General features: G+C 46.2%; 2 protein-coding genes across 4 annotated transcripts in view; one reads left to right on the forward strand and one right to left on the reverse strand.

The window, feature by feature from the left end:
• Positions 1–973: 973 nt before the first annotated feature.
• LOC126523290 (uncharacterized) lies at positions 974–2992 on the reverse strand. Its single transcript, XM_050171952.3, has 3 exons — positions 2885–2992; positions 2026–2452; positions 974–1513 (listed from the first exon to the last, which is right to left on the reverse strand). Exons 1-3 carry the CDS (start codon positions 2931–2933, stop codon positions 1117–1119), a joined length of 873 nt encoding a protein of 290 aa, XP_050027909.2. The 5' UTR covers positions 2934–2992; the 3' UTR covers positions 974–1116.
• Positions 2993–15515: 12523 nt separating this feature from the next.
• The window catches only part of LOC129382728 (uncharacterized), a 226573-nt gene continuing 215015 nt past the window's right edge, over positions 15516–27073 (forward strand). For 2 of the 3 annotated variants that reach the window (XM_072288856.1, XM_072288858.1), the window contains exon 1: positions 15516–15638. The gene's annotated coding sequence lies outside the window, so the exon portion shown is untranslated. Of the gene's footprint in view, positions 15639–16210; positions 16322–27073 lie in introns of those variants that run through there. The other variant, XM_072288857.1, reaches the window with a different exon arrangement.

A 27073-nucleotide genomic window follows, 5' to 3' on the forward strand; every position in this document is an offset into this window, starting at 1 on the left:
ACGAGAGCGGCCATCCGTTGCGGGGGGAGTCGTGCCACCAGTTGCTGCGGGGACACCAATGGGGGGCGTCATATCGAGGGCCTTATAGCCGCTTGCTGTCGCCCCTTGCAGCAGTGAACCGCTTCACATACGCTGATACCGCGAACTAACCTCAGCAGCTGACGCCGCGGACGAGCGTAGCCCTCCCTACATCGCGGCAACCTGCCCCCTCCCATCTCCCTTCGGAAGCGCAGATGAGGTCGCCCATGGGGCTGCGGATGCCAAGGCTGCCAGCAGCTCTCCGCAGACCGTCTCCCCTCCGCTTTCCGCCTCAGGGTTAAGCTGCAACCTTCTCTTGCACGATAGTCTTTCATCTCCCGCTGCTCCGTGCGTTCGTTTTCATTCTTCGTGGCGGACGTGCGTTCGGTTACGCAGACGCTCAAGGCAGGAGCGGCGCCTAAGAGCAAGAGTGGCACCCGTTGGGGGAGCAGTGCATATGCGCCGTAACGAAGTACTAATGAAAGCGTGCATTACGTTTTGCAGAAAACGGCCTAGAGATAATCACTGGTTACCTGCTGAAACTACAGAATGTAAAGGGGAAAATTCTGTTTGCTGTGCCATTGTGTTGCTTGATGTGTATATCGAGATCATTTAAGCATGACGATCAAAGGGATGAACTGCATGACTAATTCTGTGTGCGATTCCCTATGTACAGCACATTGACCTGTTTTAGCTTTGGTTTTCTGCCCCCCCCTCCCATGTGTACAGTGCGACGATAGCGGCACATTGAAGGTTCCGCGATGTTTGTAGTCGGTCGGAACAGTTCGCGTTCTTCAGGCGCAGACGGGAGAATCCTGGGAGGTTTACACATAGAAAGAAACCATCGTATGCGACAGGACTACGAGAAAAGAAATGGGAGCAGCTGCGATACCACAGGGAATTTTTTCTGGGTAGGAGCCAGTGATGAAATTTACGATCATATGAACCAATGATGTGCATGAGATAAAAGTAGTCTTTATTGCAGCCAAGTATAAGTGTAGATGAGTCACCGAGTTCATTTTAAAATGTGTACATAGTCACCGGTGCGTTAGCAATAGTTCGGGCCCCCTGAACGTGGTACCTGCTTCAGCGAGAACGCTATTTTTTTGTTGAGCTTGGAGCGGGTGTCGTGTGGGAAGAGACGAACTGCTGGAAATGTTCTGTCCCGGCAAGGGTGACGAGGCTCTGCAAGACTGTCGTCCACGTTGGTTGCGCCGTGCTATGAAACGGCGGTGGTGTGGTTGTGCGCATGCTCTGGAAAGTCGTGGCCAGCCACGAGGCTGTCGTGGGCTCCTCGATAGGAGTCGCTGTACCGTTTGTGAACCTGCTCAGGATGGAGCCGAAGTAGCCGTCGGGTCCGCCTAGCACCGTGATAATGGCAGACAGGCTGTCGATGGAAGTGCGATCGCAGTCCTTGTAGAAGCGTGCACAGTCGCGCTGTAGCCATCCGCTTGCCCAGGCACTGGTGTAAGAATCAGCTTCTGTAGATCGGTTCCTAGAAAGCAGCGTAGAAAAACAAAATGGTATAGCATGAGACAACGATGAACTTGGCAACCACATACAGTAGACAGCCCTGTCGTGTATCAATTTTGTCTGAATATTGAACGCGGTGAATAATCAAGAAATCGCTACAAAGTTTGTTGCACGGAGAAGGTGCAGGTACAAAACCGCTGGCACAGAATCCTCAGGAACTATGAGAAGGACGACAGGTTGTGCCGAGAAAAGGCAAAGGGAGGTTGCTGAATGTGCCGACTTGAGGATTGCAAGGCAAGGCCAAATAAGCTGAAAAATGAGCGGGAACCGTGTAGCCAACACAAACATTTAAAACTTGAACGTAGCACTGGCATGGCATTGTATGCGATCAATATTAGCATTGTTGCGCAGTCCGCGATGCAGAGCGGGACAGATGACACAATAATGCGAGGGGCCTGTGAATTTGACTGCAGCAGGGGGCAAGACGTAGCAATCATTGCGACGACGCCACCGCAACAATAATGAAAAAGCCACCTGAAGTAGTTGTCGAACATTTCAATGGTGGGCACTCCATCGGACACCGCCTTGGACAGCTCGCAGACGAGCCGTTGACGGCATTCCGTAGTCCCCCCAGTAACGGATTCCTCGGTGGAGGCAATGGCCTGACGGACGACGCGGGTCAGGCGGTCGATACCGTTCTCGCTCGGGTCAAGTTTGTTCTCGAAGGAGCGCAGGCCACCTGGTCCGAGGCCTATCAGGGCACCGAGCGGGGGAAAAAAGAAAGACCCAACGAACAGTGCCAGGTATGCGACCCCCGACAGCAGGACCATAAAAACGCTCTTGCTGATGACCGGCGCTAGCAGAGGCATCAGGGTCAGCGACAGCGGCAAGAGGGCGCCAAACGTGCGGCCGCTGTCCGAACTGCGCGCTTCCGCGACGTCGGTTCTTGCAGATGCCGCATCTGCAAATCGTGAGGAAAGCGCTGTGAAAACTGAAAGGCCGCGACACTGCGTGAAATAACAGCATCTTACAAAACATGGAGTCGCAGGCCTCTTCTGGCCCTATAGCAGCTGACAAGTTAAAGCGACGACTTCAACAACGCACAGCACGTAAGAGAAATAAAGTTGAAAGGGGTTTTCAATATGAAATAATCATGGGGTCGTCAGTGGATTCAAGGATGTTCAATAGAATGAATTCGAAACTGTCGTAATCGCGTAGCGACCTCGCCCACCCGGAAAGAAAATCTGAAACCACTACAAGCAAAACAGCATAATACGAAGTCGGCACCTCTGAATTGCTTAGAAAAATATTAGGCAAGGACCAGGCAAACCTGCGGTGCGAAATACTCCTAACCACAATTTCCGAGTAGCTTCGGCATTTGTGCGTGCCTTACCTGCTGCAGACGCTAAGCAGAGAACAAAGACGGCTAGGAAATGCGCCATAGTGTTTCAAGTGGTCACAATCGGCCAGGCGTTCCAAAGGTTCTGAAGAGCGAGCCCACGGTCTCGCTTTTATAGGTCGCACATACGGTGGCGCTGCTTGCGTGTTTTATGTGAAGCTAGAACGCGTGTTCTTTTTTGTTTAGATGAATACGATAAGTAGCACGACGCGTTGCGTCGTCATTATCGGAAGGAATGGAGGAGCAGTGACTGAATTTAAGGGCAAGTAAATCATACATGTTATTCACCCACGCTTACATTCCCTAAAGAAATCGTTTTTAGACGCATGCGTAATACTTCTGTGCATCACTGATACATAACTTGCCGATAAACTTTTGCCTTTTTGATTCCTCGCGCCTGCCGGCGATACCCCATCAGCTTGCTGAAAAAATAAGTGTGCTAGAACCTTTGAAGATGATTATCTAAGTAAACAAATAGCTTTCTTATAACGCTAAATTACGCGACCACGGATCACTGAAGAACCAACCAAATTGACGAAACGCTCGGCTTTGGCGTCTCGAATTTGTTGTATTAGAGTCAAAGAACCTTGCCTCCTTTTCATAAACAAGGCTGTGCTGCTGAAAGCACAATCACTTACTTAATCCCTCGTCGCGACGTACGCACACAAACTGCCCCATGGGTTTTAGAATATTGCCCAACAGTATGACGTGGATGTAGTTTCTTGCGAGCCTGGGCAAATAAAATGCGACTTCCGTGTCATTTAAAAGGCGTACATGTAGGCACCCTTGTAATCTTGGAATAAATTGTAAGGTGAACCATGTGCATAAATATGACCCTTGTAAAACGAATATATGTATCCTTTTCCGCTTTCCTGCAGCCGAGTGTGTACGGGCGAGGCAGGCAAATGCATTTATCTTAGTGTATGAGAGCATCCATTGTCGCCTAAGGAAAAATACAGCAGACTTGTGCGACCTTGCAAAATAGCAATCCGATTACAGCGAAACTGTTTCTTTCGAGTGGTTAGAATAAGAATATTAGTGGCCTGTAAATAATTATTATACTTTACAATGCTGCGCGTATACGACTAGCCATTTTGAAACCTTGCCCGCACATAACATTTTCGAATACGTGTTAAAGAGTTCTCACAACGTTTTTAGAAGTTCTTCCAGACACATTTAACTGAGCGAGGACATTGGCCGCAATGTTAGCCCGATTCCCCTGACAAATAATTAAACAAACACCAAGCAACTACACGGAGACTTCTACAAACATGCACCTTTTCTACACCACTACTCATGCACAGAATACAACCGGAAGCATACTCATCACGCTGTAAGTCATGCAATGCCCCATGTGCCGACCTACATCCCATTATATTGGCATGCCCATCAGCTCCAAACAGTGTCACACACAGCATAAACCACAATGCTAAAATAAAAGCTCAGTGCCCTTCCACTCTGTAAAGAAGGATGACCTGCGAAGCTGCGTATGTGGGCCCTTTAATGGTGAACTGCACCTCGGCGACGGGTCGGCCCGGGATTGCACTATATTCAAGAACGGCCCACGTATGGGGAGTGCTTCACCTCCGCCACGGGTCGCTCAGGCTTTGCACTGTCTTCGGGATCGGCTGACGTATGGTGAGTTTTGTGCCTGCACACGGGCGCGATCCTGGGGGAACTAGCCTTTAGCAGCTTCGACGTGAAATTGGTTACGATGTTGGAGCCAATCCTGATCATGACAGTTTTGTGTTATCACACGGACACGGTACTGGGGAAAGTAGCCCTTAACAGCTTCGCTGTAAAATCCCTGAGCAGTGGGAGGCTATACTACTCAGCGAACGCTAAGAAGACCAGCTCTGGGCTGTCCGGCCTGCGAAGGACACCGCTACGGTTCGAGGCCTGGCCTGCATCGGACGGAAAGGGAAGCTTTACGAAGCTGGCCTGTCGGCTTCTCCGTTAGCCTTTCGAACTGATAATAGACTTTTCTATAAAGGTGGTTTATCTCTCTCTCTCTCTCTCACACACATAAGATGTGGTCTTAGTGGCGTTTTAGTTCGCCCCGGAAGGGCTAGGTATTGTCGAAGACACATGTATCTTGAATGTTTACTTTCATGTGTCATACAGGAAGGATGGCGGGAGTAAAAGCTGCACTCAAGCAGTTTGACCAGCTACCACTACTTACAAAGTGTTGCAAATCAGTGAGATTTTATTTCTTGCGGAAAATGAAACATAAAAGAGATAAATTGACAGAACATACTAAAAGAGCATTGCAATGGACAGAAATTTGGCAGAGTACAATAGTTATTGAGTAAACGTGACGAAATAACTATATGCAGAAAAAGCAAACAAACCATTAAAGAATGCAAGGGTGTAGTAAAGAAAACACAGAATTTGACAGCACTATTATGATTTGGGAAATCACACCTGTCTTACAGACGCAAACATCAAGATTTTAAAAACACTGTTGTGAAATTCGAAGTCAGATTTTCTACACTTACACCCATGCAGTTATCTACACTCACCCCAATGCAATTAAGATGATTTAATATTTCAGGAATAACACTACATATTTCATCACTGTCACGATACATACGGTACGACATGTATCAGTATCTGTATTTTCGGTACATAGGGCGAAGTGTCGTGCATCTTGGGATAAGGGGTACATCTATGGCAATATCTAAAAAGACACCCAAATTATCTAACGGCCGTTGAAGCTTATCGCAAAAGAAGGCACTTCATTGCTAGCTTTCATTGCTAGCTCCTTTTTCTGCAATATTTTATTAAATTATCGCATTTACGTGTCAGAACCCCGAGTTCACTTTCCTAATAACCAAACGTGATTGGCAAAATCAAATGCTATGTGGCACTGTTATTAACAATTAATAGAAGTTTACCCTATCAATTCCTATATGCCCACAAAGTGTAATGTTGCAACTGCAGAATGAAAGTGAAGCCAATGCTCATAGCAGGCCCTGTTGCTAGACACGTAGCGCGTAGAATCATTTCCGAGAAGTTTGCCCTAAGCACGTGTCGTGAAGTGCACTGATGTTCCTGCGGTGCATTGGCCAATTCCATCTAACAATTTTACTCACACATTAGACAGCTTAGAAGCCAGTCATTAGAAGATCAATGCACACTGCTTAAGATTTTCAGTACCTCATTCACTCGAATATAGGGTGACCCCTACTATTGAACTCACAGAGGCGTAATCATAATAGATCGAGCCATGTATTTTTAGAAGGAAAAATTTTGAACAAGACATGGGTTTATTTACCGTAAGCTGGGCTACTAATGCTCGCTAGTCGATGCCACAAGCGGCATTCTCGTCGGAAATGCCAGAGAAGTCATCCTCATCGCATGCTTAGCAGGCGTTCTCTGCACCCCAAACAGCGTCGTCGTTAGTGGCGTCGAATGTACTAGATGCGAAGCATTTCTCAAAGGCAGTCTGGATAATATCCCGACTGAATTTAGTTATGCGTGACAGATTAACTCCGTTAGCCCAGTACTGGAGACCGAACGCCACAAGTTTTATAGCTGTACTTTGAAACGTACTTTTTAAAATTATTTCTTTCGTTAAACAGCTTGGCTATCGTAAGCTGGGACACACGGTAGAAGAAACAGATTTGTAACACAGCATTTAGCACTGCCCCAGAGTTCGCCCATGCCGACTACAGCCATTCGCTCGACGTCTCAACAAGTGTGGTTCACACTGTACGGTGTGCTGTTTTGCAGCGGAGCCATATATGGTTAGGGTTACATCATTGGTTTCCTGCTGCAACCACAAAGTGCAAACGGCAAAATTCTGTTTGCTGTGCCATATTGCGGCTTAAAGTTTATAGCAGTTTGCCTGCACTTCCTTAGCATTTTCTCGCTTCCTTAACGCGTCTATATCTATTTTGTACACTCACCTATGCATGTGACGAATCTGGTCCCATGACCCTCATCCCTATTTTTTGCCATAAATACTCTGAACATCTCTCAGTTATATCGACTGCTGGTTGATTAAAGCTTCAATATCGCAGCACTGCTGGAATGTAGACGTTACCTACAGGTCTCAATTGTCTCCGGATTTTTACGGCACCAGGCACATGCCTCATCCTGTACGAGTATTTGCTCTGGTATGTTTTTGTCTTTAGGCAACCAGCTCGGGCCTCACATAGCACGGCACTGCCAATCAAACCTGTGAGCTTTCAAACTCGGAAAATTCTGCGGACATGACGCAGAGGGGGTGGGGCAGGGGGGAGGGGGGAGGAATGCCAGATAGCAAGCATATACATTACTAAAGCTTGCCCTCAGTGCAGGACATTGAAGGAATACATACGCATCTTATAAAATATAATTTGCCGTTAGACTGGGCACCATCCTCCATACGTAGCAGAGAAGCACGAAATACGGTTTTTAGATGCCAGTGAGTTTTTGAGCTACATAATTGCTGGCAATTTCACTTATAGGTACTTTAAGACCTTATATGTGTGAACTTCCTCCAAGCAAGTAGCCCGCTTGCATTATTTATCCATTAAAATACTACTGACAAAAGCAGCAGGAATCAACTAGCGAAACCTTTTCGCGACCACAATTGCTGTGTGCGTGGGTTGTACTTGCTAGTAACGTCGGCTTCACGCCGTCGTCGTTGTACAATTGTAAGCCCTGCTGCTGGCTCGCAAAATTCGGCGATACCGTGCAGAGTGCAAACAAGCAATAGGTGGAACGACAATCCGGACGGCCTGCAGCGGAACGTGACGCCCTTAAGCGTGGACGCGAACCCCAAAACCAAGACGCCCTCGCAGGGCCTGAGTTTCCTTATTTCCTCAACGAAAAGGGACGAGTGCTTCATCCGGTCAGTGCTTAGGCGTTCTGCAGGGCTTCGTTTCCTGAGTTCTGCTCGTATGAATTCGCAAGAGGAAAGGTCGCTTGGCGATGCTCCTTGTTATTCCGGCAAACTGTCTTGGCATAACTCGCTGCTGCTTCGTGCGCTTGAACCGCATGAGGAAGCAGGCAAGCCGAAAACTGACGAAGAAGTTGTTTTGTATTGTAGCCTTCGGAACACTCCTCAGCATTTGTTGAGCTATGCTGTCGCTCATTATCCTTATTCCACTAAACTATATCTCATATGAGGCGTTGAATCTCGAGTGGCCGCGCAATTTCATGTTCGATTATTCAGTGCGTTTCCCCTTTCTCGTGGTTTTAGGCGTGTTTCACACCGAGCTCCAGCATTGTTCCTGCCCAACATGTCTTCCAAGTCCCATACGATATAGGTTTTTAACCTTCTTGCTACGGAATCTCTTCGGCGGACCGATGTGGCTATGACCGGGTTTCCCTGGCTCTGTCAATGAGAGGTAAAATAAAGTAACAGTTCGTTCACTGGATGGCTTGCTCTATTCCACAACACAGCTTTACATTTTAAGGCAAAAGCCTTAAGTGGCTCATACGCCTGATAGCCTTGAAAACGAGTCCGGCAATTATGTTGTTGCCTAATCAGAAATACGAGCACAGCTTTATATGTGTTTTAATTTCACGATTTAGTGAGGCAAAGAATTTGTCACTGAAATCACCACACCGACTGGCAATGGGTGGAGCCGTAAACACCTTCACATAGGGAGGGGTAGGGTGTCAACGATAGCATCATGAGCGGCATCGGAGCCAGCTGTAAAAGGAGACGACGAACGCGCGAGCAGGGTCACGAGCGCGTTCGCACGGTTACGGCGAGGGGCGCCAACCAGTCAGCTGTGGTAGAAGGCGACGACAGCAAGCGCGCGAGCAGTGGCACGCACACGTTCGCGCGGTTAAGCCGACGCCGACGCTCAAACAAGGAACGGACGCGTAGAAGTTGCGCTCTAAAATTCGGCGGTTGGTCTAATGGTACAAGCACTATCATCATCGGCAATGGCTCATACCACTTTAAGCAAGCGAAAAATTATATTGCTTATCCCTCTCCTATGCACAGGCTACAAGCACTCAGCAAGGTTAAGCATACGGTGCATGCATTCATTGGAATCATACATACAACATACAGAAGCGTGGCACCTTGTCGAGTGGTACAAGAAACCACGTGACCTTTTCACTGGCTAATACCCCCGTAAGGAATGGCTCATGCTCCCGAGAGAGAGAAAAATTATTCACAGAAAGGCAGAGAGGTCGGCATGATCTATAACTTGTGCTGGCATTTATTGGCGATTCTTGAAGGTAATGGCCAAGCATGGCGTACATCCGAAACAGACATTCTCTAAACAGCTCAGGCCCCACTCTCCAGTTCACCTTTTCTTCCGCGCCACTCACGATCCTCCGCCCCGGGCAAATTCACTCGCATATTTCTCGTGGACATAGAAGTTGTATTAGAGCCAATACTAGATGCGAACAGATCCAGTCGCTGGCATAAGATTATTGGGATAGCCGCATGAGTTAAGAGATTTATCCAGAATGGTTAAAGGCGCGCCCATCCTCCATGGGAAGGCTCGTTAAGCAAGCAAAATGCATTGGCTCACACCCTCATAAGGCGGAGGCTACAAGCGCTCAGCAAAGTCAAGGGAACAGTGCAGAACAGTGATGGGAACAGTGCATTGGACACAGCGAGGTCTCCAGAATGAAGCCACCTGAGCTTCTTTAACCTGTTTTCACAGGCCTTCCTGTGACATGCTTCAACTTCGCTAAGTTGCTACCAGGTACGATAATCATCATTCGATGCTGTCGGCGTGGAATGCTGCCACTTGGAACGGACCTGCCCATGTTTTTCCGGTTACGGCTACTCTATCAATGATTACCGGAAGCGCTTGCTACTTAAGCCCAGTCGCTATCGAGCCATCTCGTTGGCACGGCGGAGTCCCCAGAATGAAGCCGCCTGAACTTTTTATGCTGAATTAAAAGAGCAAGCCTGCCGAGTTGGTGACTGGACTTGTTCCTAGGGGTCCTGTTTTCCCTCGTTAGTAAGCATGGCAAAAGTTTTAGGAGTGATGATAGGTTCATTATTGTTTTTCCGTGGCTCGCTGTGCGCTGATTTAGTGCTGGAGTGCATATTATTGTTGTTCATGCTTGCCAGAAATGTGGACTCAAACTATGAACTATTGAGCTGCCATATTATCACTCAAGTTAAAAAAAAATATCATAGTTCTCTTTCTAAACAGCTGGGAGAAGTCAGTGAAAAGATGCAAGAAATCGAGAACACTTTAAGGAATATGCACAAAAATAAAGAACGGCTGGACACATAGGTGCAGAAAATGGGGGTCGCTATGCACTCACGACAAAAGAAAATTGTCGAATTGGAAGATCGGAGCCGCCGAAATAATCTTCTTCTATTCGGAGTACCCGAAACTCTTAGTAAAACAACTGATGATCTCAAGAAAGTGCTGCAGGATGTCTTGCACGAACGCGTCGATGTCAAAGTTAACAGTGGGGCGAATACACAGACTTGGACAGAAGCGCGTGGGCAAGGTGCATCCAGTATTCATTATGTTTTTTGACTACAATGAAAAGATGAATTTATTTAGAACCTGCAAGACACTGGAGGGCAGCGACTATTCGTTATCAAACAACTATTCTCAGGCAACTTTACAAACGCGCAAGAGACTGGGATAGTGCGAAGCGAGAAGAGGAAAGATGCGCTAAAGTTCGGCTCGAACATGATAGGATTTTCATTGTATAGAGGCATTCGTTTAGGATGAAGACACTCACTGCAGCACCAAAGCAGAGTGGGCGCTTGCAACTGATAGTAAAACAACATGACAGTATAGAACGGAAGAATGGAATTTTACGTTGATAAACGTCAATGCGTGCAGTCTCCAAAATAAAACTGCTGACTTGACCTGACCAGCTTGACCAGCCAGATGTACTCGCCGTTACAGAGACGCGGTTTCGTTCTGAAATTTCTGACAGTGAGACGTATAAAATGATTTGAAAGCATCGTGATTCACGTGGTGGGGACGTCGCATTACTGCTAAGAAATCGAAACTTAAGAAATCGAATTTGTTCTGATCAAAGAATGTCCTCACACAGAAAGCATACGTTGCCGGGAAAATCTTGGCGTTTTCTCGTGTGTCATTGTAGCGGTTTATAAGCCTTCCCACGCCCCGCTAATATTTCTTGAGTTGGTTCAAGACTATCTTTTATCTTCTGTATCTGCGAATGCAAGAGCAATCATTGCAGGGGATTTCAATTTGCCGAATGCCCTTTGGCAGTCGCTTCAGGTAGGCACGGTTGACGCTAAACACTGTGAAGCTCTGCTGGACATTACTTTTACCTATGACCTCACATAAACCGTTAAACATGCAACAAGGATAGGAAGAACCACGGAATCAATATTAGACTTAGTTTTTATAAGCAGTAAAATAAGAATGTGCCGTGTCCGTTAAAGAGCTCTCTGATCATAAGCTTGTCTTAGTTTCCTTAAAACAGCTCAGACCACCAAGACATGAAAAAAGGCGAACCATTTGTATTTGAAATTTTTTAAAAGCCGACGATGTGTGCATCTTAGAATATTTCGAAACATTTTTAGACTCATTTGATGTGAAGGATGGCGTCAACAAATTGTGGACTAAGTTTAAACACATTGTCAACTACTGCCTGCGAAAGTTGGTTCCTGAAAAAAATAAAATAGTCACATAGCGTAATCTCTGGATCAATCGTGAGATTGTCCAACTAAAACCCAAGATAAACGCAGAAGCACCAGCCAGAAAATATTACAAATGGAATCTCGCGCCTTTCTGAAATGCTTAAACAGAAGTTGGTGGCAGCGAAAGAACACTTTTCAGAAACGCTCACGCAATTTATGAAAGCTTCCCCACAGAGCTTTCGGCCTCACCTTTCACCCTCGGTTCATTGAAACGAATGGTTGCTTTGATGCTGACCAATGAGAAATCGCCAGCAGATGCAATGCTTATTTCCTTCTGTGTTCAGTCTTCCTTCTTCTTCGCCTCCGAATTCCAATACAGGAAGGTGCGCACTGCCATCTGGCATGACGGATGTTGTTGTGTCTGTGTAAGGCATATTTTCCCTCCTACTTAATTTAGACACGAAAAAGTCGCCTGGCCCTGATTATATTCCTAATGAGTTTCTGAGGCGACACGCTGAATTGGTTTCTAAATTTTTACTTGTAATATTTAAGCCTTCTTTAGAGAAACATTGCTTACCAACTGATTGGTTACAGGCTAGAATAGTGCCAGCACACAAATCTAGAAGCGAGCACATTCCTGATAATTACAGACCTATTTCTATCACTTGCACCGATTGCAGAATATTTGAGCATGTCTTGGCAAAGTGCTTATCCGAGAGCCTTGAGGACACCAAAAAGCTAATTCCCAATCAACATGGTTTCAGACGGAAGTTGTCTACTGTCACCTTCCTATGGAAACACTGCACTATTTTTCTAAAAGAATGAATGTCAGAGATCAAGTGGGACCCGCCGTGGTTGCTCAGTGGCTATGGTGTTGGGCTGCTGATCACGAGGTTGCGGGATCGAATCCCGGCCACGGCGGCCGCATTTCAATGGGGGCGAAAACCCCCGTGTGCTTTGATTTAGGTGCACGTTAAAGAACCCCAGGGGGTCGAAATTTCCGGAGTCCTCCACTACGGCGTGCCTCATAATCAGGAAGTGGTTTTGACACGTAAAACCCCATAATTAAAATAAAAGATCAAGTGGGCGCAATATGCTTGGACATCTTCAAAGCATTTGACCGTGTTCGACGTCAAGTGCTTGGAATTAAGCTGTTTGACATTGGTGTTAACATAAATACTGTGCTGTGAATAAAAGCATACCTCACAAACAGAACTCAGTTTGTGGGGGTAAGCGTCTCAAAATCTGACATCTTGGAGGTACCCGTAGGTGTCTCTCAGGGGTCTGTGCTAGGTCCCATATTTTTATGCTACATCAATGACATCGCAGTTTCCATCCCGCCCCACGTTACGGTCCTGCTATTCGCGGATGATTGCTTTACACGGTTATCACAAAGCAATACCAGTTCACACTAAATTCTGCATTAAACACTATTAATCCATTGTGCACAACATAAAAATGAAAATTAATTATGCAAAAACTTCATATATTGCATTACAAAGGAAACGATAAACATATTTATTTGATAATGCAACTAACTGGCAGTTTCTAACACGAGTCAACAGTTTCAAGTATTTTGGCATCACTATATCATCAAATTTAAGTTGGCATACGCATATTAATAACATATGCTGAAAAGCTGAATCTAAGTTATGGTTCATTAGAAGGAAATCAAAGCGTGTTTCCATAAAAGCGAAAGGAACTGCCTATCGCACTGGTGCGTCCAACACTGGAATATGCGAGCGTCGTATGTGCAACCAGTGCTCAAACTTCACGTGCCAACTACAGCGCCGAAACACACAGCCTAGCTAGCGGTGGACCCATTTTACAGTAGCACATGCTGCGATTTTGTATCAGCAAATTCACCGCTGATTTTGAAGCACACGTGTCCAGCTTCTGACTTGCCTGCGCTGCGATGTGCAAGAACGTAGCAGTGAATGCATTTCTCGCAATTTCTATGGCCATGGACAGAATTTGGCCCGGCGCTTCGGCCTAAGCAAACGTTGATACAGGCGCCCGTCTGTTATCGTTAACTAGGCCGTACAATCTTCCTGGCCTCCCTACCAGATGGTGTCAGCATATTTGACTTACACACTCAAGCTCCCGTGGCGCCTACTGGCCAGCGCTGGTACCGGATGGGATCCACATCAGACAAACCAAGTTGATCAGATTCAAAAAGTTCAGATAAGGGCGGCTACGTTCACTCTATCCAGATAAAATTTACAGATTACAGATTTAATTTACAGAAACTTGGGGCGAGATTCTTTCGCACATCACGTTTGCCTACAATACGGCAATACAGGAAGCAACGTAATTTTCGCCTTTCCGTCTTGTTTAGAGACGTTACGTGCAAACCATGCTCGACGCTGTGGTTCCGTGCGACAAAAGCGATGAACTTGCTCCAGCCGTCGAGCAACACACACAGTGCGCCGAAGAAGTACACCAACTGGCTCGCGTAAACATCCGTTACCAACAAGATGCCGATGCACGACATTACAACCTCCGCCGACGAGAGGCAGTCTATCACCCCGGCGACCAAGCCTGTGTGTGGACCCCTATTCGACACCCAGGCTTACCTGAAAAACTGTTAATCGCTATTTCGGACTGTACAAGGTTCTGAAACGTGTCAATGACGTTACTTGCGAGGTATTTCCGGACGTCGAATTGTCTTTGCCTCGACAGCTTGGGCCCGAAGCCGTAGATGTCGTACGGCTGAAGCCGTACTTTTCAGAGTAGCTCTTGAATGCCTGTGGCATCGACTCGATGCTTTCCTAAGCGTGGCGCTAATGCCGCCTAGTGTTTGTGGGAAAAGCGCGTATGGAAGTCGAAAACCTAGAGGATCGGTCTAAATGATTCTGAGTAAGAAGAAAGCGCTTTGTCATCTTGCTTACCTTGTCGTCCAACCGCGTGACAGTATGAGTAAAGAGCCCCCGATGATGCCCTCTGGCCATGACGGTAGCTTATTGTGTTGGCTTTGTGCGCAACGTACTGATTGATTTTTTGTGTGAAAAGGCACTAATATTTTATCAGAAGACAGAACGTCACAAAAGGCGAAACGAAACAAAATAAGTAAAATTGGTTCGCTCTAAAGTGCCCAAGGCTTCGCAGGCGAGATTTCTTGGCACGCTACCAGCCCGACTTATATCGGTATTGATTGCACATACAACCTATCCTCGTTCATAGTGACCACGGAAGCCGCAACATTTCCTATCCGCATCATGCATCATTAAAGAAATGCAACATGTAGGTGAAGTGGAATGCACAATATTATTACAACTGAGCACTAAATGTTGAAAGTTGAAATAACTATAGCAGCTCTGTGTAGCTTCTACCATGACAAGTTTACTATAGGAAGAAAGACGTTCACGCGTGTGAAGTCTTCAGCGCATGTCGAGGATATCGTAGCACAATTCCAACAACTCGCTATTTTATTCCAAGAAAGGAAACACAACCACCTTCTGTCAGTAACGCTAGAAAACTGTGCCTAAGCAGTAAGGCTACACCCGCATCAGTGTTAAATGAGGTGCAGAACGAACAGCCCCTTCGGTTTTATTAGAGCCTCGCTATAAACACTAAGATACTATCATGGCGCTGAAATAGGTGTAGCGCTTGTATCTACGTATGTGAGGAGATGTTTTTTTTTGGTGACTCCCAACAAAAGCTACCTTCGTTTTTCAAAGACCAAAGTGACATTAACAGAAGTGCTCTGGAGAGCAACGAAGGCCACATAAGAGACTACCTTCCCGCATGTAACAGGTGCAACGTTTGCCAGTAAACAGCGTCCCACGTTTGGTTCACAGAAAAGTTCACTTTTGTTCCCAGTGTTCTGAAGTTATGGAGCCTTGCTTATAAATATTAGAGAACCGTTTTACTTTCGACCTTAAGGAGTAAAACGCAAAAATTTTGCGTGATATGGCCGCAGTTTAGCAACTGTTTTTACGCACAGTCATTCGTTGGCAGTGATGAAATGCTGCGCACTCAACTTCTTGAAGGTCTCATAAACCAATTGTGAAGCACCTATTCATAAAAAGCACAATGAATATACCTAGCCAAACAGATGCGTTTTCGGATGCTTTTCCTTCCAGTTTCCTGCATCGCACTGCACGGTCTTGACGTGTGCTCAGTTCAGATTGGTGGTGAATAGCTCGGCATCTACGTAGGACTCGTTCCACTAGGCTCTACAAAAGGCAGGAGAACATTAGCGTAAGTAAGCCTGTCGTGAAAATGCTTTACATAAATTAGAAAAACAACATAGGATGTTCGTAGGACTGGCAGACGAGCTTTCGATCTGTGGAATAACTCAGAGCCTCACACATTAGTCTACGAATACCGCGATCGATATTTACATATGACGAAGAGATATTCGCCTTCATAAAGGGCACGATATTCCTTTCTGAATGTCGTGAATTGGACTTGTAACAGTTTGAGGCACCTTATAGTTACAATACTAGTGTACTTCCATGTTTTGTATACAACATGAAACTAAACCTTATATATATGGTAAGTTATGTGGTACGAAAAGTTCTTTAAGCAATAAATCAAATCTTTTAATTTATCAATGAAACGACAAAGTGCCAAGACCTACCAAGACTACAGAAATGACCGCACGCTTAGCAACAGTCTTCGAGTGTGAACAATGATGGGCGCTGATAGACTGGAGTGCTCTCAACTCGTTGAAGGCCTCATAAATCATTTCTGAAGCACACGCGTACATTCTGCTCGATACCTGCCAAACGAAACATTCGCGTTTCTAGATTATTCTCTTTCCAGTTTACTGCGACACAGTTATCAGTCTCGACGCCTGCTCAGTTCACAGCGGCGGTAATTAGTTAGCTAACTTCGTAGTGCCGTTCCACGCAGCTCTAAAAAGGCGGGATAAAATTAGCGTAAGTAAGCGTGCCTTGAATATGCTTTGCATAAATCTGAAGGAATTTAGAACGTTCATGAGATTGCGTGACGAGCCCGCTTTCTGTGTGATTACTCAGAGCCTCATATATTAGTCTAAAATGCCGCATTTAATATTTGCATATGACGAAGAGATGTCCACCTGCATAAGTGGCACGATATTTATTTGTTAACGTTGTGAATTGGTCCTGTAACAGTTCAAGGTACCTTAACCTAATGTGGCAGTATGCTGAAATGTTTCGCATACAACATGAAAGTAAACCTTAAGAATATACGAAGTGAAATGGTATATTCTTTAAAGATAATAAACAAGACTTTTAATTTACCAACGAAACGACAAAGCGCCACACCCTTCCAAGATTAGGGACATCGCCGCGCACTGAGCAACAGTGTGCGCTTGTGAACAATGGTGGGCAGTGACGAACTGGAGTGCACTCAACTTGTTGATGGTCCCATAAAGCACTGCTGAAGCACATTCGTATATTCTGCTCCATACGTGCTGCACCAAATATTCGTGCTTCTTTATTATTCTCCTTCCAGTTTACTGTGTCCAATTTATCAGTCTCGACGCGTGCTGAGTTATTGGGGGCGGCGAATAGCTCAGTATCTTCGTAGGGCTCGTACCACAAGGCTCTACAAAGGCGGGATAAAAGGATCAGATAAGTTTCAAAACAAATGCAAGACGCTCATACGACGGCGAGAGGAGCCTTAGATCTCTGCGATGACTTAACTTCTAATACATTATTCTTGAATAGCTGAATTACAGGCGATGGCTATTCCCCTTTTCATTAAATTTCAATGGCATTGCACCCATATTTAGTGAAACGTTTTTATCTAGCGCTGGCAACGGTATTTGTGCTTCTCTATATGACTCACCAGCGACTAGGTTATTGTTTTGACGAAGTGAAAAATATTTTGAGAGTTTTTATTATGCATGATGGAGGATAATGCTCGCCTTGGAAATGTCGTATAATAGCATTGAATCCTTTGATATTGCTAATGTTTAATTTGCATTAAATCAACATGCTTCCTGGGCTTATCATCGATACTCAAAGAAAGGCATCCTTCCTTATCACAGTGCTCATTCGAAACTTGTGAAAAAGGAATAGCCATCACCTGTATTCGAGATGCAGCTAGCCAGTGTTGTGATCACCAAACGAAAATCGCCTCTTACTGCAGGCAGAACGGCTTAAAACCGCAGGGCATCTATGTTCTGTCACCACAACTGTGTGTGAAACTCTTGCAAAAATAAAGCGCTGAGGAAGAAAATAGAATAAGTGGAAATAGAAAATAGACCACTTGATGTAATGTATTATTGCCATATCATAGAGAGAAGGTCAAGGGACGAGTCGCTGCGAGAACGACGATAAAGTGGGTCTGTGCCCTTGGCGCGAGCGAGTGTCGGCCTGGTGGTCTGGCTCCAGTGAAAATAGCCTGTAAATAGCCTATTTCGTCTGTGTCTTTCCACACGCAACATTCCGGTGGAGGTTAGCGATCCCCGTCCTCACCACGGAACTCCGGAATGGTCGGTACATCGAGCTTGTCACCATGCCTCGCGGTGACGAGACTGCCTCTGCAATGGCTGCGCCTTGTCCAACTGCTCCAATCGTCACGGTTGACCAACATCGCGACCCTTGTGTGTTCTCTGACCTGCAGGGAGAATGCGTTGATGAATGGATCAAGCTCTATGAACACGCCAGTGCTAATAACAGGTGGGACTCAACGGTCATGCTCGCGAATGTAATATTTTATCTCGGCGGCACCCCACGTGTGTGGCACCAAACGCATGACGACGAGATAACCAGTTGGGACAGTTTCAAAGAAAAGCTCAGGGAAATGTTCGGCGACCCCACTGGGCGCAAGGTTGCCGCGAGAAAGGCTCTTGCGTCTCGTGTTCAGACGTCTACAGAGCCGCACGTTTCATACATCCTCGACGTCTTGGCTCTGTGCCGCAAAGCTGACGATACTATGTCTTAAGCAGAGAAAGTGGCGCATGTGCTTAAAGGCATCGCCGACGATGCTTTCAATTTGCTTCTTTTCGGCAATGTCTCGACTATCGACGCCATCATCAAAGAATACCGTCGCCTTGAACAAGCTAAGATCCGCCGTATCACACACCAATCACGCGGCTACCCAACACTGCTGCTACTTCGACACATGAGGGTCGACCGCGTCAGACCACCACCTGAGACGACGAAACCCGTATTACTCGCCGCGAGCTCGAGGCCTCCTGTTCGCCGGTTTTCTTCGCAACGCCTCCCGATCCGCCAGCAACCACGATTGCGATGATTCAGGCCGTCGTCAGACAGGAATTTGAGAACCTGGGTTTGACCTTTCAACGTCTCTAACCACGGTTCCCCAGTTCTCTAGCAGCCCTGCTCGTCCCCGGCGGTCCTTTTCTGCCACATCTCGCCGCAACCCGTCCGGATGGCGTACCCATGATGACAGGCCGATCGGCTTCCACTGCTGTCACATCGGCCACGTCGCTCGTCACTGCCGCAACGGATGGACACCACCTCCTCGGACATACACCACCGCTTATTCCCGCACCATTAGACCTGTTCCCTATGCCACCCGCCATGAACTCACTGCTGCTGATGCTCCTGCTCCGAACTTTCGTTACAGCCGCTTGCCCTGACCTCGACGCCATCAGTCTCATTCGCCCCAACCCCGTCACTTCTCTTCGCCACCTGTCGCCTCCCGTATCCAGCCGAAAAACTAGGCACTGCAGCTTCTGGAGGTGAAGCTGCGTTGTCCACCCTGCCCTCAAATTCTCTGCTCATATTACCTACGAATCAAAACCTTCTTGACGTTTACTTTTACGGCTATCCTGTCACAGCACTCATCGATACAGGAGCACATCTTTATATTATGAGCGCTGCCTTCCGCCGACGACTGAACAAGCTCCTCACTCCAGCGCCGGCGCGCGTCGTCGGCGTTGCGGATGGCGGTACTGTGCCTATCATCGGTACGTGTACGGCATGTGTTAGCATCGCCGGCCGCCACACTCCTGTCCTCTTCACTGTGATTGCTCATTGCCCCCACGACCTATTTCTCTGCCTCGGTTTTCTCTCCGCGCATTCTGCTTTTATTGATTGCTCTGCCAGTACCCTTTGCGTTGAGTTGCCGATTCTCGCAGAACCTTCTGACCCACCCCAGTGCCGCCTACGCCCCACCGGCTTCCTTCGCCTGCCGCCAAAATCAATACCCTATATTCAACTGTTGTCTTCCGCACCAGTCCCTAATGGCGAATATCTCGTCACTTCTCTGCCGGAAATTCCACTACAGTATGACGTTACCGTGCCTCACAGTATACTTACTATTACTGCGAACCGCAATTTCATGCTTATCTTTAACTTTGGATTGGCAAAGCAAATTCTACCGCAAGGTATTTATTTGCCTTGCCAACGTTGATTTTCTCGGCTACCATCACGTGGCAGCTTTATGGACCGATGCTACTTGCGAGCTTAGCAGGCCCATCGTGCCAGCCTCGGCCGCCGATCCCAACATAAAGCAAATAGCTGCGACGGACCTGTCCTCTGCGCAGGCTGAAGACCTTTGCCAAGTATTATCGTCCTACAGAGATATTTTCGACTTCAACGATCGCCCTTTAGGCCAGACGCTCGCGGTCAAAGCATCGGATTCTTACCGGCGATGCTACGCCTATTCACCGACGACGGTACCGAGTTTCTGCGTCGGAACGCCGAGTATTTCAAATTGAAGTGAACAAAATTCCTACATAAAACAACATTGAGCCTTCTTTGAGTCCCTGGGCGTCACCTGTGGTGTTGGTTAAGAAGCAGGGTGGCACGTGGCACTTCTGTGTAGACTACCGTCATCTGAACAACATTACAAAGAAGGACGTCTACCCGTTCCCACGCATAGACGACGCCATTGACTGCCTCCACGGCTCCAGCTATTTCTCTTCTATTGATCTTCCTTCTGGATACTGGCAGATTTCTGTTGACGATATGGACAGAAAAAAAAACGCGTTCATCACAGCTGATGGCCTATACGAATTTAAAGTAATGTGGTTTCGATTATGCAACGCCCCTGCCACCTTTGAGCGCATGATGGACTCCTTGCTCCAAGGTTTCAAATGGTACACATGACTCTGCTACCTCAACGACGTCATCGTCTTCTCGCTAACATTCGACACTCACCTTGGGCGTCTAAGAATTATATATTATACTAGATGTATTTCGAAAGCCAACGCTGCAACTTAACTCATCCAAATTTCGTTTTGGCCACCCTCAACTTACTCTTCTGGGCCATCTCGTTGACGCTTCCGGAGTACAGCCTGATCCCGACAAAACTCGCACTGTCCGAGACTTTCCGGTTCCGAAGACAGCCGCAGATGTCCGAAGTTTTTGTAGGACTATGCTCGTACTTTCGTCGTTTTGTTCCAGATTTTGCGACCATTGCTAGACCCTTCGCTAATCTTTTGAAGAAAGGCGTACAATTTTCGTGGGGCACTTCAGAAGTCGCCGCCTTCTCTCGTCTCGTGACTCTTCTAACCTCACCACTCACTCTCGCCCACTTAGACCCTGACGCTCCTACAGAATTGCGTACAGATGCCGGCGGTCATGGCGTAGGTGCTGTCCTAGCCCAGCGTCAGCGTGGCCAGGATCGCGTTATTGCTTATGCGAGCCGCCTCCTAGTACCATCGGAGCGCAACTATTCCATTACGGAACGAGAATGCCTTGGTGTTGTCTGGGCGGTTGCGAAGTTCCGTCCTTACCTTTGCGGTCTCCCTTTTTCCGTAAACCCTGACCATCATGCTCTCTGCTGGCTGTCATCGCTAACAGATCCTACAGGCCGGCATGGTCGATGGGCTTTGAGGCTACAAGAATTTTCATATTCCGTGGTCTACAAGTCTGGCCGCCTGCACCAAGACGCTGACAGCTTGTCGCGTTACCCTGTTGACGAACCTGACTCGTCCAATATTACCAGTGCTGCTTGCGTATTCGCTGTATCACAGCTGCTTCATTTAGCCGACGAGCAACGTCGTGACGCCTACATCAGAGCACTCATCGACCGTTTTGAACACTCTCCGGCCGATGCCACTCTATGCCACTTTGTCCTCCGCGACGGTACTCTGTACCATCGTAACCTTCATCCGGACGGCTATCAGTTCCTACTTGTCATACCTAAACACCTCCGCTCAACCGTTCTAGAAGAGCTTCACGACGCACCAACAGCAGGACACCTCGGCGTATCTCGAACCTATGACCGTGTACGTCGCCGTTGTTTCTGGTCGGGCCTTGCCCGCTCCGTACGACGTTACGTCGCCGCTTCTGAACTTAGCCAACGACGCAAGAAGCCTTCCCAGCTCCCCGCTGGTTACCTGCAGCCGCTCGACATCCCTGCCGAGCCTTTCCATCGTGTCGGCTTAGACCTTCTCGGCCCATTTCCGGAATCTACATCAGAAAACAAGTGGGTTGCATTCGCGGCGGACTACGCGACCCGCTACGCCGTATCCCGTGCTCTTCCGACCAGTTGCGCAACTGATGTTGCGGACTTCCTCCTGCATGATATCATTTTGATTCATGGTGCGCCGCTTCAATTGCTAACAGACCGTGGCCGTACATTTTTGGCCAAAGTCACTGACGACATCATGCGTGCCTGCTCAATACAGCATAAATTTACCACCTCCTACCACCCTCAAACGAATGGCCTCGCTGAGCGTTTGAACCGCATCCTTACAGACATGCTATCCAAATAGGTTTCAGGCGACCACCGTGACTGGGACCTGGCTCTACCTTACATTACCTTTGCGTACAATTCTTCCCGTCTCGAAACTGCTGGCTTTTCCGGCGTTTTACCTCGTGTATGGCCGTGAACGAACGCAACCACTGGACACTGTGCTTCCGTCCACCACAGCTTCAACTAGCGCTTATGCCCGTGATGCAATCGCCCATGCTGACTATGCTCGCGAACTTGCGCGCTCTCGTCTACAAGTCTCTCACGACAAACAGAAGAAACGCTACGACCTCGGTCACCGTAATGTCCATTTTGTGCCCAGCACCCTCATGTTGCTTTGGTCACCACCGCGTAAAGTTGGCCTTTGCGAAAAACTACTTTCCTGTCACACAGGCCCATATCGCGTGGTCCGCCAAGTAACCGATGTCTCCTATGAAATCGTTCTAGCCACGCCCACTACGTCCTCCGCTGTGACAACCAGGGACATTTTTCACGTTGCCCGACTCAAACGCAACAACTCTCCACGCGCCTTGGATATTTAACAGCACCGTGACAGCGCTTTTGCCGAAGGGGGGGGGGGGGTAGTATTACGATATCATAGAGAGATGGTCAAGGGACGAGCCGCTGCGAGAATGACGATGAAGTGTGTCTGCGCCCTTCGCGCGAGCGCGTGTCAGTCTGGTGATCAGGCTTCAGTGTATATAGCCTGTAAATAACCTATTTCGCCAATGTCTCTTTTCACACGTAACCATATGTTTACAAATTATCCCAAAATCTAAAGAAAGTCGCCAACAGGGAACAAATCGGCCAAGTGTTGCCCGCTCCCTGCAAGCTTTCGAAGCTGTGCTATGCACTGAAAAACCGGAAGCGCCAGCAATTCACCACGAGCCCCGAAACAAAACTCGGCAGGTGCGCCTCTGACGTCGTTTACCAGATACTGTGAAGTTGCGGATGAGTGTACGTCGAAGAAACCGGGCAGTGTTTTAGTGAGATAGCAAGGTAGCCGAAAAACGATGTAAAAGAACAGGTAGGGTAGCCATTGAACTGGGCTTTGTAACAAATGGTCATGTATTCCAATGTTTGGTGACATTAAGTTGATGAAGCACTCAAAAGAGCAAAAATAAAATAAAAAACAGGAATTCTAGAAGCTTACTGCATTGATATAGCCGATGATAAATGTGTCAGCGCAGGGTGAATTAGTTGCACAATAGTTCAGATTAATTTTCTGGATAAACACCTGTACTTGTAGGCTTAGTACGCGAGCCCTTCAATATTTTTTTTTTTTGCGGGTGGGTTTGACATGTTATACAGCTGGTTGTTCATTCAATAACTTATTCAATTGGTAGTTCAGCGCTCGTCAGGTTGTGTTTGCTTTCGGTCTCAGTCATCTTTTCGCGTTGCTTCAAGTAAGGCTCAATAATTAGAGGTTTGATGAAATTAGGAAATATTCAGGCATACCTTGGGATTTAATATTACCAGGAGGGGCGTTCATCTTGGAGTAAACAAAAGAAAAGAGGCTGATGATGATGTAGAAATACAACGCCATGCTGGATACATAAATGCTTCTTATACATCTCCTGTGTATGCTTTGGTGGACACAACTTTTGCAGCAAGTAGGATCCTCAGCACATGAGTAAACAAACGCTTGCTGGCGGCCTCCCATTTTGCAGTTATGGTTTACATACTTATGAAATAGTGCAAGACAGCTGTATTCTAAGAAAAAACTATTTTGATACATCGAGAGTGCTTGTATTTCTAAATTTAGCCTTAAATTTGCAGTTGCTACATTATTTTAGATGAAGTGGTGGTAGTCTCGACACAGAGACAAACCAACCATACAATGTGGCTGACTTGGCATAGAATGTTAATCCAAGAAGCTATGGAGTTGATAACAGCAACTTTCCTGCTGCCCGCTGCAAAAAAAAAAAAAAAAAAAAAAAGAACTTTCCCACGCGTTGAGCTGAGTGCAATGGCACATGAAGACATTTTATAAGGTTCTACACACTGCAGACGCATTAAGCAATCCTCTGTCTCGGGAAGAGAAGGCTGTAGATTTATCTCCAACAAAGATGAGTACACAGTAGCTGCCCGCGTAAACCAGTAAATGTCTTTTTTAACCGCGAACATTATATACTACGATTAAAGAGAGGAAGTTAGCAGTGGCTCTAACACCCAGCATTGTAAGCCATGATTCTCTAGTGCGAAAGAATCTCAACTGAAATGGCGAAGCTGCCAGCGTGTTTAGAAGCCTGTTGTTCAAATGTAGAAAATTATTTGTTGGAAAAGCACCAGACATTATATTCCATTGACAATTCATTAATTTTCTTCATGGATGCTTTCACAATGTCTCAAGTGCTAATGGGTTTGAATTCAGTGTATTTCCGCATCGGCGTAGACACATGTGTTGTATAGTGCGCACAATGTTCTTTTCGTTAAGCAAAGACCTTATGCGCTCGAATTGCGGTGCCGCTGCATCATGGACGCGACGTTTGGATTAGTGTTCTATGCCAATTCAGCCACATTATATGCCCGGTTGTCATTGTGTCGACTACCCCTTTGCCTTAGAAACGGTCTAAACGACTAGACGAAATGATGATCGATGAACGTGAAAGAGGTAGCCCGGATAGCGACCATAAACGTTTAACCTCAAAGTGTGGCACAGATACTAGCGCTAAACACGAATCAATAGCACCAGAATTTCTAAAAAAAAATGAATTGAAAAGCAAATAACAGGGACAGCGAAATATAGAGAATTGAGGCGTTTCCTACAACAGTCTGGAAATGAGGAACTTGTAGACGTTATGCAGCGGCAGGCAACACAAAAGCGGCAATAAAACGCTTATATTTCAGAAAGGAAACCACGAAAGTGGTGGAACAAGGAAATAAAGGAAGTTGTAGATGGGCGTAAGTAGGCGTCTAGGAATCATCTAGAGGTCAAAAAGTTGAGATTACACGAAGAAGAGGTACTGCTTAGATAGAACAGATACAGAGAAAAGAAGTTGGCGAGCGAGCTTGGGCAAGAGAATATAAAATTCACAAGCGAACATTGTCTGCATAACATTTGTGAAAGAGACAAAGGCGTACAAAGGAGATTCTGAAACCATGTAAGACCACTCGGAGCGCCAACTAAAATTTCGCCAGCGGCTATAAGAGATGGCGATGGTTACATCTTGAAAGGAGACGAAGCGCTGCTTTACATCCCAGACGTTATTAGGCATTTCTTCGGCACGAAAAAAAGAGCGTAGTTAAGAGTGAAACAGATCCAGCAACAACAGGGAAGCTGAGATAACAATATTTATTATAGCTACATTTTACTGAAGAATAAAGTAACGCAAAAGAAAATGTCCCTATTGACACAGCCACAGGAACCGATGAAGTCCCAATATAGCCCATCAAAAACCTGGATCCAAAAAAGCAGGGCACTGCTGACTAATGCCATAGAGCGAGTGATTAAAACGGACCTAATTCTGTTGGGATGGCGTGAAAGCAAGCTGACCCTCATCTACAAAGGCAAAGGTGATATGATACTGGTACAGGCCAATTACCTTAATGTCGGTGATATGTACAATCAATCAATCAATGAATCAATCAATCAATGAATCAATCAATCAATCAATCAATCAATCAATCAATCAATCAATCAATCAATCAATCAATCTTTATTTTCATTCTGTCAATGATACAGAAAGAAGGACTGTGACAAAAAGCTGTTTTTCAGAACAGCTTGACTAGGTCAGAGCCCCATGGAAAAATTTCGGAGCGGTAACAGCACTACCGTAAAGTAAGTCAAACTAACACACACTAACAAACTAACACACTAAGTAAAGGAAATGCTAAGGTAATACAGAAAGGCAGTTTTTACAGTCGTCAAAAAAATAAAAATACAGAACAGTTTCTTAGAAAAATGAAATATCTGAAATGCTATCAAATTACAAATGTCTAGAATAAATACACTGAATGTACAGAAAAAACAAAATAGAAATCAATTTGTTACAAACAGTTACATACAACCCGATGAAACAATTCAATACGGTTATGGATTTGATGAACGAGACAGTTTGTAGTATAACCAGTGTTAAGTAGTAGAAATATCAGAGCTATACATCACTGTGTATAACTTTCGGATATCCTGATATGAACAATCAAATAAGTAAACATTGTTAAGGTCATAGTGATTGAGGAGGGACGGAAGAGTGTAATACAAGCGCTCTTTTCCGGAGTTTAATCGTACTGTGTCTACTTCCCAATTTTCTCCATGACAATACAAGCCAAAAAATTGCAGCTGTCGAAGTGGGCGGTGAAAGATGATGTGCTGGGTGAACTGCACAATGGCTTCTGACCAGGCAGACGCTTAGAAGATGATATGATTGTACTGACTCAGTGCATATGGAGTTCAGTAGCTCGGAATACATCTTTACGGGTCACATTTCTAGATGTTAGGGGATTCTACGACAATGTAAACAGCGAATTGTTATGACATATTCTCACGCCCTAAGATATGGTTGACGATCTCGTGGAGCTGCTGAAGGAGATATAAAGAGACTCCTGAATACAAAATGTAGAAGAAGAACAAAATTGTAATGCAGTGGTGAAAATTCACCAAGGACTGAACTAAGCATGTCCTTTGTCTCCATTGTTGTTCACGCTTTATGTTAAGGGCATAGAAAGACGAATGGAAAACAGTGAATTAGGGCTTGATTTATACTACATTCGTAATAGGCAAATAGTGCAGCATAAGGTTTCAGACTGATTGATGCGGACGAAAGAGTGGTACCTGTTGAAAATTATTCCCGAGAAATGGCGACGGCGAAGATGAAAGAAGAGAAGCAAGAGGGATGGCACGAGCAATATAATTAATATATATCGAGCAATATATATATACATGTACACTCTTAGGCAAAGTTACACCCTTTGGCTTGCCCCTTCTGCCACACAACTATCATTGTTATCTGCCTTGATGCGTTTCCGTTCTTTAACGCTGCGAGCCCGGTACTTTCCAGTAACGAACGGCACGCGCGTTACCAGCATAG

This window comes from Dermacentor andersoni, chromosome 6 (genome assembly GCF_023375885.2).
Source record: "Dermacentor andersoni chromosome 6, qqDerAnde1_hic_scaffold, whole genome shotgun sequence".
Taxonomy (NCBI): Eukaryota; Metazoa; Arthropoda; class Arachnida; order Ixodida; family Ixodidae; genus Dermacentor; species Dermacentor andersoni.